Genomic DNA, 16,722 nt, shown 5'->3' on the forward strand with positions numbered 1-16,722 from the left:
AAAATAGCTGACTCCAGGTTTAACTTCACCAAAAAACTACATTAAGAAAAGATGACAGGGCTTCCCTGGTGGCGCAGTGGTTGAGAGTCCGCCTGCCGACGCAGGGGACGCGGGTTGGTGCCCCGGTCCGGGAAGGTCCCACATGCCGCGGAGCGGCGGGGCCCGTGAGCCTTGGACGCTGGGCCTGCTCGTCCGGAGCCTGTGCTCCGCTTAAATTTTTTCATTTAAAACATCGAAAATATATAGAATATAATAAAAAAATTATGAAAAGTATTTCGTAGAGGGCAGGCTCATAGCATGTATCCAAAAGATGTTACCATTACTGTTGTGGCTACAACTGGTACTATTTTTATTACTGTTCCTATTATTACTACTACCACCAGCACAGCAGATAGGTGATAAGAGTCAGGATTCAAAAAATCACCAGTGGGCTTCCCTGGTGGCACAGGGGTTAAGAATCCACCTGCCAATGCAGGGGACACAGGTTCGAGCCCTGGTCTGGGAAGATCCCACATGCTGCGGAGCAACTAAGCCCGTATGTCACAACTACTGAGCCTGCGCCCTAGAGCCTGCGAGCCACAACTACTGAGCCCACGTACCACAACTACTGAAGCCCACACACCTAGAGCCCGTGCTCCGCAACAAGAGAAGCCGCTGCAATGAGAAGCCCGTGCACCGCAATGAAGAGTAGCCCCCGCTCGCCGCAACTAGAGAAAGCCCACGCAGCAACGAAGACCCAACACAGCCAAAAATAAAATAAATAAAATTTTTAAAAAATCACCAGTTCTGTATTCATCTGTAAGCCCAAATCCTGTCTCAGTTCCAGATTTTCTTTTTGGTGGGGGAGGGCAATTAAAAACTGAAGCAACAACTTCACATAGGAAAGGAATTCGCACAGTGCAGGCGCATAGCACAAACCCAAAAGATGTTACCACTACTGCTGCTACTACTACTACTGCTACTTATTATTATTATTACTACTACTGCTACTATTACTACCTCTATTATAAGAGGAGAATTAGAATTAGAAGTTATTAGCTCTATATTTACCATTGTGCCTACATCATGGTCAATTCCAGATTTGGAAGAGGGGGACAGTTAAAAAGCTGAAGAAACAAGGAAAATTACTTCTATAAAAATTGTTTTAAAAGGACTTTCTGAAACAACGCATACCTTCTGTCTCAGCAGAAGGGGAGTAGTGGAGAGATGATGATGAAATGCAGTCCTTACTAATTAACTGTCTTTCACGCTTGCCTCACTCACCCTGTGACTAACTCAGCCATCCCATCATAAACATGCATTCACTTCCCTCCCCACATGGTTTCCCCCCTAGCCTACTCATGCCACACTCAACTTTACTGTGTGATAAGACATTTTTCAGGAATATAAACTCCGTCTCTAAAATATTTTGTAAATCTGCAGGACCTAAAATAAAAATACTAGCTACAAACATGTTACATTGCAGACTTGACCACAGAAGGCATAAGGGCATCTTCCAACAAGCCACAGAAGTAAACACAGCAAATGGCATTATATTTTTCTTAAAAAAGGAAATTTTATTAAATAGCATATGCATACATCTAACATAGTTATAGTGGCCAAATTCAACTTTTCCCAAGACCCCGCAAGTTCTCCCTTTCTAGTCTTTCAGTCCAAGAGTTCTAGTCAACACATCAAGCCCTGGAGGCCTCTCTCTGCTGTTGTCTATTCATGTAATGAGCACCGACCAGACGCCAGATGCTGTATTAGGCTTTGGAGAGGGGGAAAAAGACACCATTCTGTCCCTCAGGGAACTCAGAACTGAAGGCTCTAAACATTTATGCTTATGAGACAAGAGGACAAGAGAGGGTGGCAGCTCTCTGATGAGAACATGTTCTTGCCATGTCTGTAATGTGATGGGGAAGAAAACTAACCAACTGAGTTGTGGAGGGGGGGGGAACACAAAAGAATCACAGTTACATTTATTATAAGAGGGGCCTCATTCGAGCTACGAGCCAAATCAGTTTTACCAAATTTACTGTTCATTAGTTCCTGGCCCTTAATGGGTGTCTAATACTTATGTGTTGGATACATAAATGAAAGAAAGAGCGCGGAAATCTATCCCTTAATCTTGAGATCTCTAAGTATGATGAGACAACTGGGGTCAAGGCAATGTTTCCTGCCAAAATAAGCATGGAGCTACAATTCAAGTCATTCTTCATAGGTGCTGGCTATTGGAACAAAATGGTTACGCAACCATTATCCACGGTGACTACACCTAAGCCCCGTCCAGGCCCCGCTTAATCTGAGCCACAAGATGATCCAAACCAGCAGTACTTTTTCAAAGGCAACATTTTTTTTACATATTGTGAAACCTGTGTGTAAGTATGTTTTTCTTGGTGAAGATTCATCTGTGACCATAATCAGAACTGGTAAATGGCCTTCCCCAGCCTCCCATCTTCCCTGCACAGTGCAGTCAGCCCTCCATATCCACGGTTCCGTTTCTGTAGATTCGACCAGCCACAGATCAAAAACATTAAAAAAAAAAAATTCCAGAAAGTTCCAAAAAGCCAAACTTGAATTTGCCCTGGGCCTAGCAACTATTTACATAGCATCTACATTGTATTTACAACTACTTACATAGCATTTACATTGTGTTAGGTTTAAGTAATCTAGAGATTACTTAAACCTTTTTTTTTGAAGTATATGGAAGGATGTGCAGAGGTTTTATGCAAATAATGCACCATTTTATTATATAAGGGACATGAGCATCCTAGGATTTTAGTATCCATGGAGGTCCTGGAACCGGACCCCTAGATACCGAGGTTTGACTGTACTCAGGTAGCTCGGGAGCCTAAGGTAGGAGGTGTTAGGAGGATAGGCTCCTGACTGTGACAGACCTGGACTTGAATCCCAGTTCCACGTTACTCTGTAACCTTAGGCACACTCTTCAGCACGGTGTAATCATCTGGGTAAAGGAGCTTAATAATACTACCTACATCATATTTGTTATGAGGATTAAATGAGATAATGCTGGAAAAGTCCTCAATGCAGTGCCTGACACATTTCAAGTCACAACACATTCTAAGCCTTTGTTTTCTGCGTTTTGGGTTTTTTTTTTAACAGTCAACTTAATGGGGAAAAAATAAAGTTACCAAATTAAAGAAGGAAGTTGACTGTTTAAGCTGAAGCTTTTGTCTTATGAAGAAATGGCTCCTCCTTTAAGCCTGTTACACTAATTCTCTTTCCAAGAAGTTCCTCCTCTGCAATCTGGGTAAACACATGCCAAGCCCAGTTCACTTTCCTATCAGACAAGTTGGAAATTTTCCTTTGGTACAAAACATATGCATAGGGTCCCAAGATTTAAGTCTTTGACAACTAGAGGAAGAAACAAACATGTTCTAAAATTGCAGGTCTACTACTAAAAGAGAAGAAATTAAGTAATCAAACATGCCTAAGTCAGAGAGTTTTAACATTTTTTGACAAGATAAAAAAGAAAACCAGATTTAAAATTCAGTTGACCTATAAAAATCTATTCAACAAATATGTATAAAGTGCTCCTGTAGATAAAACACGTGTTCATTTGTCATGTTGACCAAGATATTTTAAGGAATACAAAGATGAACAAGTCTTCAAAAGGAGGTTCCTGCTTTCAAGTACAGCAGATATACAATGACACGAAGTAGGTGCTAAGAGCTGTTAACAGATAAAAAAGAATGCTATAGGAAGGGGGAGAAATTCTGACTAAGGGTCTGAGGAAGACTTCTACCAAGAGATGGCAGTTGAGCACAATTTGGAGGTAGACTACAATTTGGAGGTAAAATTTGGAGTAAAATTTGGAGGTAGAGCACAATTTCAAGGAGCAGATATGGGAAACTTTCACAGGGAGAAGGCATTTATTTCCCTTGGATGAAAGAACATGAATAAAGAAATCTTGTGTCCCTTATGGGAGAAGGCCAATATAGCTGGCATAGAAAAAGGGAAAAGAAAACTTAGCAAGGTTATTGGTCTTGTGAATGTTGAATGAGATATGACAATTCAACGAATAATGGTCAGGAAATTATTTTAATACCTTTCACTCTATAAGCTTCCTTATGACAGTTCTTATCTGCTGTATTCTTTCCTGAGAAGGTAAGCAAATATTTTTGAGTCATAATTACAACGTGGAACAATATGACTAGAACAACTCCTGGGAATCACCTTATGACTGAAGCACTTACTCAGCAAATCCATTATCTGTATTTTGTAGAGAGTGCTTTAGCAAACCCCTTTCCTTAAAACCAAGGGGGAAAAAAACCCTTTCTAAACCATTCCCAAGTTCTCTACTTCACACAGGATCCCTTCACACAGGCAGTCTTTTATCTACCTCTGAAGCTTTCTTGCATAGTTGTTTCTCAAGCAGCAGGAAACTTTACTGATCAACTTTTAAACATCATTCTATAAGCAGGACGGGAACCTTCTGAATGTGAACCTTAGCTTACTCACTGAGATCAAGCCACAATAAACAGCACCCAACTTTTTAAAGGCTCATGACACTGAACAACTGATTGTGATGATATGAAGTTTTCATTCCTTCCCCATCAATGCAGAAAGATGCCTCTTGGGCAACAAAATCTGAGGGACCAGGAACAACCTGCAGTAGATAAAGAAGATTGCTGGACTATACGGACAGCAACAGTGAAAAGTCAAAAGGAAGAAAGGAACAGTCAGGCTGGTAACTAAAAAGGAAGCCTACAGAGTTATGAAATATTTTACCCACTTCCACAGAGGGCAAAGGCTGCATAAACTTGAGAACAACTGCCATGTTTGGTTTGGCCCCTACAATCCATTAGGAACTAGTTGCCAACATTTAAGAGCAGGAAGTTTTCACTGAAAACTCTAGACTACCAGCTTTTCTTAAGGAATTTGAAGATTTGGCAGCACGGGGCTAGTGTTCCTGCCTGGCAGCTATAGGTTTCCCCTTAGCCTGAGTCTGCTCTCCAGTCTGCCCTCCTCCCTCTACCTGCCTGGCCCCTGCAGGCATTTGTGTGGGCAATTCTTGAATACGGCTTCAAAACTCAACCCACAGTTAGTGCACTGTCTTAATGGTCTTTCTTAATTTGGGAAGATGGTAGCGATGATTGTGTATTTTATTAATCAAATCCAGTTAGGCTAAGTTTCTTACTTATGATTCAGGATTACTTTATAGACACTTACATGAAAATAAGACATAGTGAAACCTGCCCTGGGTGATCAGAAGGTAAACAATGTAAGAGACGGTAGAATTATGTCTTAGCAGCTCAAACCAGGGTAAGTCATTAAATAAGAACCAAGCTAAAACTGGACTGAAGGCTTTTGACTTTAGACAAGAGAGATGAGTACCAAAATGAAGGTACAGGGGCTTCCCTGGTGGCACAGTGGTTGAGAGTCTGCCTGCCAATGCAGGGGACACGGGTTCGAGCCTTGGTCTGGGAAGATCCCACATGCCGCGGAGCAACTGGGCCCGTGAACCACAACTACTGAGCCTGCGCATCTGGAGCCTGTGCTCCGCAACAAGAGAGGCTGCGATAGTGAGAGGCCCGCGCACCGCGATGAAGAGTGGCCCCCGCTTGCCACAACTGGAGAAAGCCCTCGCACAGAAACGAAGACCCAACACGGCCAAAAATAAATAAATAAATAAATTTAAAAAAAAACCCTCACTCACTAAAAAAAAAAAAAAAAAAAAAAAATGAAGGTACAAATGCAGGTTTTGATCAAGTGGTCAACTAAACAGAGCACTGAAAAAAATATATATATACTGTATGTACAATGTACACATACAGTATATATACATACTAAATAATACATAAAAACATGATTTGAGACAAAGAAGTGAAGGGGAAGCTAAGTAGTCATTAAATATTTACATCAACTTGCCAGATTAGTCAAATGTCCACTGAAAGCATGGGATCTTAAACAACAATAGTTTTTTAAAATTACTTTTAAATTATCTTACTGAAGTCAGTGCTAGATCACTTTAAGAGCAAGTTTCCTAATTGCCCAAAACAAATTATTCAGCAGAAAGTCACTTAAATACACTCCATTATGGCAAAACTCTGCTGTCAGACATGGTAAATGAAAAGAGAAATAGAATTTCCCTGCCGCTTTACGCTGTGAAGCGCAGAGAACAGTCATCTTTGTAATGGGCAAAGTTTCAGAACTGAAGTTTACGAATCTTCGAAATTAAATAAAGATTCTGGTAAAAGCAGTGTAGTGTGACTTTTTCCTAATGTGCTCTGCCACTCGCCGCCCCCCCCCCCCCGCCTTAGCATTCTACCTTCTGCAATGTCTGTGGGAGAGAATGACAAGGCATCATCACGCTAATACTATATTCGTTCCACCGCTCCAAAGGACGCTGTTAGGCTACCACAGCCGTGACACAGCTTCCCCCATCCAAGGACGTCCTGCCCCCGGCAGGCCAAATGCTTCTGGGGAAGACTGCAGCAGCGGTCAATGTGGCCACCTGTCCCTGGCTGCAGGCGGGCTGCTCTGCACTGACGCTCGACGAGTCCTAGCTCCCTTCGGGGGAGGAGTCCCCCCATTAGAAGGCGGCCCGGTTCCTCCTTCAAGGCCAGGGCTGCTCAGCTCAGCCGCGGGGGTCGCGAGAGGCCGCGTTCCCCCAGGCCCGGGCGGGGCAGCTCCAGCGTGGCAAGTCCCGCTCCGGGGCTCTTGGCCTCCTTCTCTTGCCTGGCGGCCGGGGCCCCGAGCCGTGGGAAGAACGCGATGGGGACGCGACACCCAGCCCCGGCGTTCCAAGGCTCCCGCCCCGGTTCATCACCTCCTCAGGGGCACCCCGGGCTCACCAAAAAGCGCGTCGAGCTGGTGCCCTGGTCCACTGCTCCCACCAACGGCCCCAAAACTGCTTTCTTCGCGGCTGCCATGAAACCAGCTTGGGGTCGGCGGGCGGTCGCGGCCCGTTTCCCTGGTGACGGCGGCGGGCGGGGAAGGGGCGGGCGGCGAGTCGGGAGGGCCGGGTGGCCGGCAGCAGTAGATGGCTCGGACCGCGCTCGGGCGGCCCCTTTACCGGCGCGGAGCCTTCTCACCCCGCCCCTCCAGCCCAGGCCCCGCCCCCACCAGCGTTCCCCACGATTCCGGGGGCGGGGCGGAGGGGGGGGGGCGCTGTCTGCCTGGACGACCAATTACCGAAAGCAGAAAGAGAAGGAACATTCAGACAATCTGAGGTAGCTAGACGTCACGGGGGCGGGGCCTGGGCGCGGCGGAGGCGGTGGCCCGCGCGGCAGGTCACGTGGGCCCGGCCACTAGGCGGCCAAGCCGGCCTGCTGCAGGGCCGGAGCTGAGGCAGGTGGTGCCCACGGTCAGGAAGCGTCTCTGGCCCGCGGAAAGGGCACAACCCTACCAGCGCCCTGGGGATTCCGCTCGCGGATGGGTCCCAAAGGGCAGAACTGCTTGTTCCTCTGGTGGGCTATGCAGAGCAGGACTTGAGTCACTCTTTGGACCGACCCAACCGGGCCTTCCCGCGCTTCGCACGCCCCGCCCACTTCCCGGTTCCTCGTCCAAGAAAAGAATAATCCCCTCTACTGGGACTGACCCTATGTAGTGTCACTCTCAGGAGCAGCGTGAATCCTTCGCCTTTGGAGGATTTTCAAGGATAATGAACGAGGAAGTTCTTTCGGTTTAGCGTTTAAGGGAAGCGCTCAAAATCAACCTCCTGGGGTCATCAGTAGACTATCCGGAACGAAGTCGCCGGGTTCCTCCCTGTTCTGATGCGCCCTTGCTCCTCGCTTGACCTCAGTCTGGTGTCCACCCCTCCCTCACAGGCCCTTTTCCTCTCCCTCCGGTAAATCATGTGGACAGCAAAAGGAGAAAAGAGTCCTGCTTATTTGACCTTGAATTTATCTTGCTGGATTTTTAGATCCTATGTTCCAGGAGTTTTCAAACTCTGGACCGAGACCCAATGTGAGAAATAGCTTACAAAACAGCCCCAGGCCTGTGTGCCGACGTGTGTGTGTGGGGGGGGGGTGGGGGGATGGGGGGGGGGGTGTGCGCGCGGGCGCGCATTTATTTATAATTTATATAGTTACATATATATAAATATATTTTATATATTTTAAATGTTTCCAAAACAATATTTATCCTTCAATGCTATGCATTCTGTATCTTTTTTATTGTATTGCATATCATTGTTTTAGAAATGCTGGTTGAAAAATCACTAAATTGATTTTGTAAACCAGCATGCTCAATCAATTTCAAAAGCACTGTACTATTCTCACTCTCATATTTTTTCCACCCCATTTCCCCAATCTCTCACGGTTCTGGAACATCATTTCTATTTTTCCCCCCTCTCGCCTTCCTCTACACCACCTCACTTATTCATCTCTGTGTTTACAGTTTTACAACTCTTGCTTTGGAAGCAAATTTTCCTATACTCTGTCTAGAAATCGAATTCTAGTGTTCCAGATGAGGCCTACTTATAGAGATGCTGGACTTGGTAACTACTGATAAACTGGCTTGCTTTAGGATAGGAGTGCAGATGAATCAGTATTTCTTTATTTCCTGGAAGAGGAAGAGACACAGACAGGCATACAGGCGCATGTAAAGGAACTAGGCTAACTTGCCCCTAAACACCCTGAAAAACTTAATTGACTGAAATAGATAAGGATTTCCTTGACGCTAGCAGGCAGTGAAAAGAAAGCCACCAGGCTTCCCTGGTGGCGCAGTGGTTAAGAATCCACCTGCCAATGCAGGGGACATGGGTTTGAGCCCTGGTCCGGGAAGACCCCACATGCTGCGGAGCAACTAAGCCCGTGCACCACATCTACTGAGCCTGCGCTCTACAGCCTGCGAGCCACCACTACTGAGCCCCCGTACCACAACTACTGAAGCCCGTGTGCCTACAGCCTGTGCTCCACAACAAGAGAAGCCACCACAATAAGAAGCCCATGCTCCACAACTAGAGAAAGCCCCCGCGCAGCAACGAAGACCCAATGCAGCCAAAAATTTAAAAAATAAATAAAATAAATTTATTTTTTAAAAAGTTTTTTAAAAAGCCACCAATCCTACCACTTTGATCCATTAAAAGAAAAAAAAAAAAATCCCTGACCATGTTTGAACTTTCACACACTTTTGACTCTCAGATTCTAACAGGACAGCAAACTATTTGTTCAGCAGCATCATGTGATCAGAATTCAGACATTTCAGTAAAAGCGGGGCTAGATGTACATGAGAGATTCTGAAACTTATTGATCCTGTGGTTCCCACAATAGTCTGTGTTCCACATCCTTATTCCTTTCACCAAAACAGAACTTAGGCCACTGAGGAAATGTGACTTATGCACGTCTTATCCCAGATGGAATCTGAACTATGATCCCTTCTTGTCTTAACATAGGCATTCAGAACATCTGCCCAATGTTCCAGAAACTCAAGATACTTATCGGATCCCTACCTTAAAATAACTCATGGTTCCTTAAAGACAAATATTTCCTTTCTTGTGTTGGGTCAACTGTAATTCTTGAACAACCTTATGGCTTTTGACTATATAAGCCCCTGACTCTTTCTCTTCCCCAGAACAGAACCTGAATCTGTGTCTCCAGAATCGCAATTCCTAAGACTCCCACAAAGCTCTTTGTTCTGCAGCCTTGATACTGATTATTGATACCAATGGAAGGGTCTTAAATGGCAGAATCCAGCTCAGCCTTATCTCAACTCCACACCCTAAATATTTACTCTGTCATAAACCTATTTGCTTTTATCCTTTTGGAATCTCCCCCGTTTGCCTGCTCTCTCTCATCCCTTTAAACCCCAGCTACAGTCTGTAAACTTAAATCCATATAAATGTAAAAGTAAACCAATATATCTCCTGATTCCATTTTTCATACTATGATTGAGAAAAAGTTGGAAATAACTGTTGATGACAAATTAATCAAGGGACTTCCCTAGCAGTCCAGTGGTTAAGACTCCGGGCTTCCACTGCAGGGGGCACTGGTTCAATCCCTCATCAGGGAACTAAGATCCCATGTGCTGCATGGCACGGCCAAAAACAAAACAAAACAATAATCAATAGTCAATCTAGGAAAGAAATGGAAAATTTTATTCGAGCCAACCTGAGGATTATAACCCTGGAGACAGTCTTTTAGAAAGCTCTGAGGACTGTTAGAAGACACAGCACAGTTATGTTTTTGAGACAAAGGGTGATATGTCAAATGACATACTGACAGTTTGCACAACACAGATCTGCAGGTAGAAAGCTAGTAGTGGGTCACCCTGTCTCTTTACAAAATTAAGAAGGAATGATATCTCCTAAGGAGGTCTGTTTAATGCAAACGCACAATACACACTAAAGGGGAGGGAGGAAGCCCCAACAGGCAGAGAATAATTTTATGTTTAAATTTTTCTTGTCTTGCCATAAAATATGAATTTAATTTCATCATAACAATGGTCCACGTGAGGTCCAGAGTGCATAAGTGACTCATCTGAGTCCTTCTGTCGTAGAACCAAGACTAGAATTTCCATCTCCTTGACAAAAGCCTAGTGCCCTTTGATAGCAACCTGAGGAAAACTAGGAAGAGAAATGGATAAAAAGGAAAAAGGTAGGATGGTCCGCCTTGATTTCCCCAACACCCGTTGAGATTTGAAGGCAAGGCGGTGGAAGAAACACTGGATTGTAAAACTAAGGACCTTGGTCTAGTGTTGGCCTGGCATTCAACACTTAATCTTCCTAAACTTGAGTAACTCATTGCCTCCCATGTGTTTCTTTTGCTTGTTTGTAAAATTGGGAAAATCACTGACGTGGGTGGGTTAATGTGAGACTAAAGCGACATAGTGTCTGTGAGAGCACTCTACAAGGAGCACAGTTCATCATGAAAGGCAAGATGTAGTCTCACTGGCAAGTGTGTTTCTATCAAAGAAATCCAGAGGTAAAGACCAAGGTCCTTCATGCAAATGATTTAAGTACGTTGAGTCATCAAAAGCTCACTGTGAAATATTTCTGACTGGTAGAGCAAGAAATCAGTGTTAACTCCCCACCCACGCCTTGGAGAGTCTCTAGCTGTTTCACTTATTCCTCCTCTACTTTTTCTTGTTCTTTAATTAACATAGAATTTATATAAGCAGAAAGGCTACATTTCCTTAGGGCTTTTTTTTTTGTCCAGTAGTGCTTCTTGGTCTTTCCATATTTGCCTGTCTTATTTTTTCTAGTCTAGTCTATGTGGAAAGCTAGCCTTTCCTTAATCTATCCCTGCTATTCTAATGATTACTTAGATATGGATTGATATACATACGAAAAAAAACCCCCGTAACATGGAAAGTTAGTGCTGGAAAGGATGACAATAAATAGGAGCAGCACTCCTTTATTTTATGGGACTGGAATGATTTAGGCAGATGTACGAAGTGCTTTGCCCAAGGTAGCAGAGGAAGTTAAAGACAGATCCAAAATTTAAACATACTTGATGAAAACAGCCAAACTGGGTGCCTTCCCGTCTCCCCATGCAAACTGGACAATCCACTCACATGCATGTTAATAATCTAAGTATAACTACCTAATGTTACTTATCACTTCATGCAATGTTACAGTTGTAATAGAGTTAGGATATGGCAATGATTCTCAAACTTTACCTACATTAGAACCACCTAGAGGACTTGTTAAAACCTGGGCCCACAACCCCAGAATTTCTGGTTTAGTAGATGAGTTTCGAAAATTTGCATTTCTCACAAGCTCCCAGGTGATGCTGATACTGCTGGTACAAGGACCACACTTTGAGGACCACTGTGCTATGGCTATGGTGGAATTTCTATTTTTCTAGGATTTGGCAGAACTGTGAGGAATGAGAAATTTGTCTTATGACTTGTGTAGACCTTTTTGTCCCAAATCTTAGTTTTCTGCTAACAATCAAATAATCCACTTAGAATATTGGTAGTAAAGGTTCAAGGCAGAGATTCTCAAACATTAGTCTGTGTCAAATCACCTAGGGCACTTGTTAAGGATTCAGATTCCTGCCACCTTCTCCCTACCCCGACCCCTCAAATGCAATGTGCAAGGCTCCTTGGTGCCGGGGATTTTGTCCTGATCATTATTATATCCCTAGGGTCTGGGTGTTTTACAAGTGATGGTTGAATGAATGAATGAATCAATCAACCAATGTGATAGAATTCTACATAGGTGGTTCCTAAGGAATCATGTCTTTTGATAATAATGTCCTTGTGTAGTAACTTCCCACATTTGTAGGGGGGGATTATTTTAAAGTTTTACTATAGGCTTTGCTGCTGGATACAAAATAAAGGCAGACAACTGTCACAGGTATCATGGGCAGTACATACAAAGTCTAAGCTGTAAAAAACCATTTCAAGATATAAACTTGTTTTTTGGAATACATTGTGTCAAAGGCTGTCCATATTAATGTCTTTGGTATAAAGCAATAACATTTCCCTTGATAAGCAGACAACACCCATCCATTACCTTATACACATTTCCATCTCCTGTAACTACTCTACTCTCACTCACCCAAACTAGTCACAACTCACTTCTGTCCCTTGACAGGGGCAGAGGAGATTTCGCTTGGGCCACGTGACTTTCATGGTCAATGGGATGGATGTTAGCAAACATGATGCAGACGGAGACTCGATAAGTACTTGTACAAGAAACATATGCCCTCTTGAAACTGAGCCACCATGCTGTTAAGAAAGCCAAACTAACCAACTAGCCAATGAGAAGCCACATGGAGGAGAACTATGGCATTCTAGCTGACCAACACCAACTTCCAGATACGTGAATGAAACCATCTTGGATATTTCAGCCCCAGCAGAGCTCCCAGCTGATTGCAGCTGCTAAATGAGTGGCCTAGTTGAACAAGTGACCTTAGCGAATATCACCTAAAGCAAGAAAACCAGATACGCTCAGCTGGTTCACAGAGTTATGAGAGATAATAAATGGTTGCTGTTTTTAGCCACTTGGTTTTGGCGCAACAGAGAAATGACACAATGAGTACATTTTGGTGTGATCTCTATTCCTCACAGAATTTAATTCTTAGTCATATTTGGTTACAGCCAAGACACTGGCTCTTTTGGAAAAATCAAAGTATGAGCATCCAGAAGCTTTCTTGTTTTCCAAAAACTTTCAACTGATGCAAGTTGAGAAGCTTTCAATTTGAAAACCTGTTCCTGATAAGGTTCTGGGGCAGGGATGATACCTGGAATGCCTTTGAAGTCTTGGTTGGGTCTGTTAAGGGCAGTGGTGCTTAAGGTGGGACCACTGTCACTTTGGTTGTTTTTATTTCCTTCCCCCAGCATCTGTTTGGCCCTCTAGTCTCACATTCCTCTTATATCCCTCACACTTTCTCTTTTGTGTGCTTGTTTGTCTTTCCCTTTTTTTTTTTTTTTTTGTGGTATGCGGGCCTCTCACTGTTGTGGCCTCTCCCGTTGCGGAGCACAGGCTCCGGACGCACAGGCTCAGTGGCCATGGCTCATGGGCCCAGCCGCTCCGCGGCATGTGGGATCTTCCCGGATCGGGGCACGAACCCGTGTCCCCTGCATTGGCAGGCAGATTCTCAACCACTGCGCCACCAGGGAAGCCCTGTCTTTCCCTTTTTATATGCTCACCTCCAAGCCTCCAGTGGCTAAAAGAAGACAAAGATGTATGTTCCTTTTTATTTTCTGCCTTTTGCCACTATAAAGATGTAAAAGGTATGAATAATGACCAAAATGAAGTCAAAGTAACCACAATTATGTTCAATATTGTGTTCAATTATGTTCGTGATTAGAAATTACGCATTACATTCATAATCATGGTGCAATGACTTTTCCAGTGCTCCATTCACACATTCATATCAAACAGAGAGAAGAAAATTGATTTAGTGCCTTTCTGACAAGTCCCATAGTAGGCACAAAATACATGTTGAATGGATGAAGGGAATTCACTAATCTCAGTGAGATTACAATAATTGATTTGCTGAGTCTTTAGAAAAAAAGATGTGTGCTCTTGAAAAGAAAAGGTAACTTTACAGTTTATTTGTTTAAGTTCCCTATTTAAACTTGACTAGGAAAAAAATTGGAGGAAAATCTATCATTTATCACTCAGTAATGGCATGTAAGGAAAGAGGAACAGTGATCTTAGTTGAAGTATATTCAGTGTTCTTTTAATGGGAGACTCTATTCATTTTTTAAACATTCCACTGAAATCATCTGTGTCTTTGGGGAAACTTCTTATGTGTGAAGAAACACATGGATTTATTTTTTAAATTAAAGGATTGGAAATAATTTTTCAGATTACCTAGCTCAGCTGAATTTATCAGAGTGGGAGAAAATAAAGGCAAGAATCTAAGTCTCTTGCCCAAGGTCACTCAAATGTATGAAGTTGGTCACGAAGTGGTGAGATGCACGTGTGTGTCTTATGAATTTGTTACTATTCATGGAAAAGTAACTCAGAGTATATGCCAACCTACAATGAATCAACAGTACTATCTTCCAAAGATACTGTGAACATATAAACATTATATATATTAATTACTGAGCCATCGGTGCAAAAAACCCTGTAGCTTCTTTATTTATCTGTTTATTTTTGGCCACACTGTGGTTTGTGGGATCTTAGTTCCCTGACCAGGGATTGAACCCAGGCCCTTGACAGTGAAAGCACTGAGTCCTAACCACTGGACCACCAGGGAATTCCCTGTGGCCTTTTTTCAGAGTTTCTCTACCATACTTTTTGTACTCCATTCTCCCAAGGCCCCATATCTCACCACTGTACACAAAACCTAGGCTTCGTCTCTATCACCAATCTATGTTACAGAATGAGGAATGAAAAACCATAGAGAAACACCAGATGCTGGCAAGGATGTGGAACAGCAGGAAGTCTGATTCATTGCTGGTGGGAACGCAAAATGGTACAGCCACTTTGGAAGACACCATGGCAGTTTCTTACAGAACGGAACAAACTCTTACCATAGGATCCAGCAATTATGCTCTTCGGTGTTTACCCAGAGGAGCTGAAGACTTACATCTACACAAGAACCCGCAGCAGATGTTTACAGCAGCTTTATTCGTAACTGCCCAAACTTGGAAGCCACCAAGATGTCCTTCAGTAGGTGAATAGATAAATAAACTGTGGTACATGCAGACAATAGAAGATTATTCAGCGCTAAAGAGAAATGAGCTATCAAGCCATGAAAACACATGAAGGGATCTTAAATGGACATTGCTATGTGAAAGAAGGCAATATGGGAAGGCTACACACTACATGATTCCAACTGTGTGACAGTCTGGAAAAGGCAAAACTATGGAGACAGTAAAAAGATCAGTGCTTGCCTGGGGCTTGTGGGGTGGGGATGTGTGGGGATGAACAGGTAGAGCACAGAAGATTTTCAGGTCTGTATCGTTACTATAATGATGCATACGTGTCATTACACATTTGTCTAAAACCATAGAATATAAATACTAAGAGCGAACCCTAATGTAAACTATGGACAGTCGGGGATAATGATGTGTCCACGTAGGTTCATTAGTTGTAACAAATGTACCACTCGGGTAGGGGATGCTGATAACGGGGGAGGCTGTGGGTATGGGGGCAGTGGCCATATGGGAATTCTCTATCCTTCCCGCTCAATTTTGTTGTGAACCAAAAACTGCTCTAAAAAAATCTATTAAAAAAAAACCCTGTAGAAATAGTTTTGATAGATATGAATGGTTCTGTCCCCTACTTATTCTCCTCAGCTGGCTGTATGTTACTGGGCATTCATTACTTTGGTTGAGAAATCACCGCTCTTTCCCTCCTATTGCCATTTCGATTCTCTGGTCTCGACCTCCTTTACTTACTTACTTATGCACGATTTTAGTTCCCCGACCAGGGGTCAAACTCAAACCCATGCCTATGCAGTGGAAATGCAGAGTCCTAACCACTGGACCACCAGGGAATTCCCTCAACCTCTTTTACTTTTGACCACATTGCTTGCATTGGTATATTTCCTTGCTTATGATAAAATAAATTTTATCAGAATTCTTTTTAGTTGTATTTTAATAAGCTTATGAATTTAATAATTTTTTAAAGCTAAGGCTATTTTAAATATTTTGTGAAAATTGGCACATCATGGAATCACTAACTTCTGGAGAACAGAGGTTTTTTTCCTCCTTTTAAGAATAGTTGGTCCCCAAATCCCTGCTAGTCAGGAGAATTTCAAGAACACTTTGTACTTACATTTTCAAATATACCTTAACTTCTCCACTCCCCTTCATGCCCTTTTCCCTAATTGCTGGTTCATGACACTACAGTCCACAAATGGAAAATTTCTCTTTGTAGTTCATGTCTGGAAATGATGGTGATGTCACAATCATTGGTTAGGCAACGTAGCAAGAGGAACCTGGTTAAAGGGAAAATAACTTCTATCTGTAAATTAGTATTTGCACAACGAAGAAACCATGAGTTTGTATGACTCTCCTCTCATGACCTCCTTTACTTTTGGATGGGGTGAGAGGACATCTCTGCCCATTAAAGAGAACTTGCTTTGATGTAGTACCAATGTCTACATGCTTTGAGATGCCTGCATATTCCACAGGTGACAGAGTCCATATTGCTTCATCCTTTAGAGATCTCCAGTCTGCTAGTCTCACAGATACGGACACCCACGCTGGCATATGTGTTCAGAAATAGAGGACAGAGTGATGATTCACAGCTATGCGGTTATGAAGCTTAAAGGAACAAGCCCCATTTCAAGTAAGGGTTTGATGCCTTCTGTGGTACCCTCAGTGAAGTGTTTTGCAGCAGAATAGCTTTTCCCTCTATAA

At 43.2% G+C, this 16,722-nt stretch overlaps 1 protein-coding gene across 7 annotated transcripts in view; it reads right to left on the reverse strand.

The window, feature by feature from the left end:
• Positions 1-7,175, reverse strand: part of GK (glycerol kinase) — a 67,466-nt gene extending 60,291 nt beyond the window's left edge. For 5 of the 7 annotated variants that reach the window (XM_059051519.2, XM_059051517.2, XM_059051516.2 and 2 more), the window contains exon 1: positions 6,801-7,147. In XM_059051519.2, the coding sequence (XP_058907502.1) occupies positions 6,801-6,878 (78 nt within the window). In that variant the 5' untranslated portion in view covers positions 6,879-7,147. Of the gene's footprint in view, positions 1-6,800 lie in introns of all 7 variants that reach the window. The other 2 variants (XM_059051515.2, XM_067023973.1) reach the window with 2 other exon arrangements.
• Positions 7,176-16,722: the final 9,547 nt, after the last annotated feature.

The sequence above is a fragment of the Kogia breviceps genome, chromosome X, assembly GCF_026419965.1.
Source record: "Kogia breviceps isolate mKogBre1 chromosome X, mKogBre1 haplotype 1, whole genome shotgun sequence".
Lineage (NCBI taxonomy): Eukaryota > Metazoa > Chordata > Mammalia > Artiodactyla > Physeteridae > Kogia > Kogia breviceps.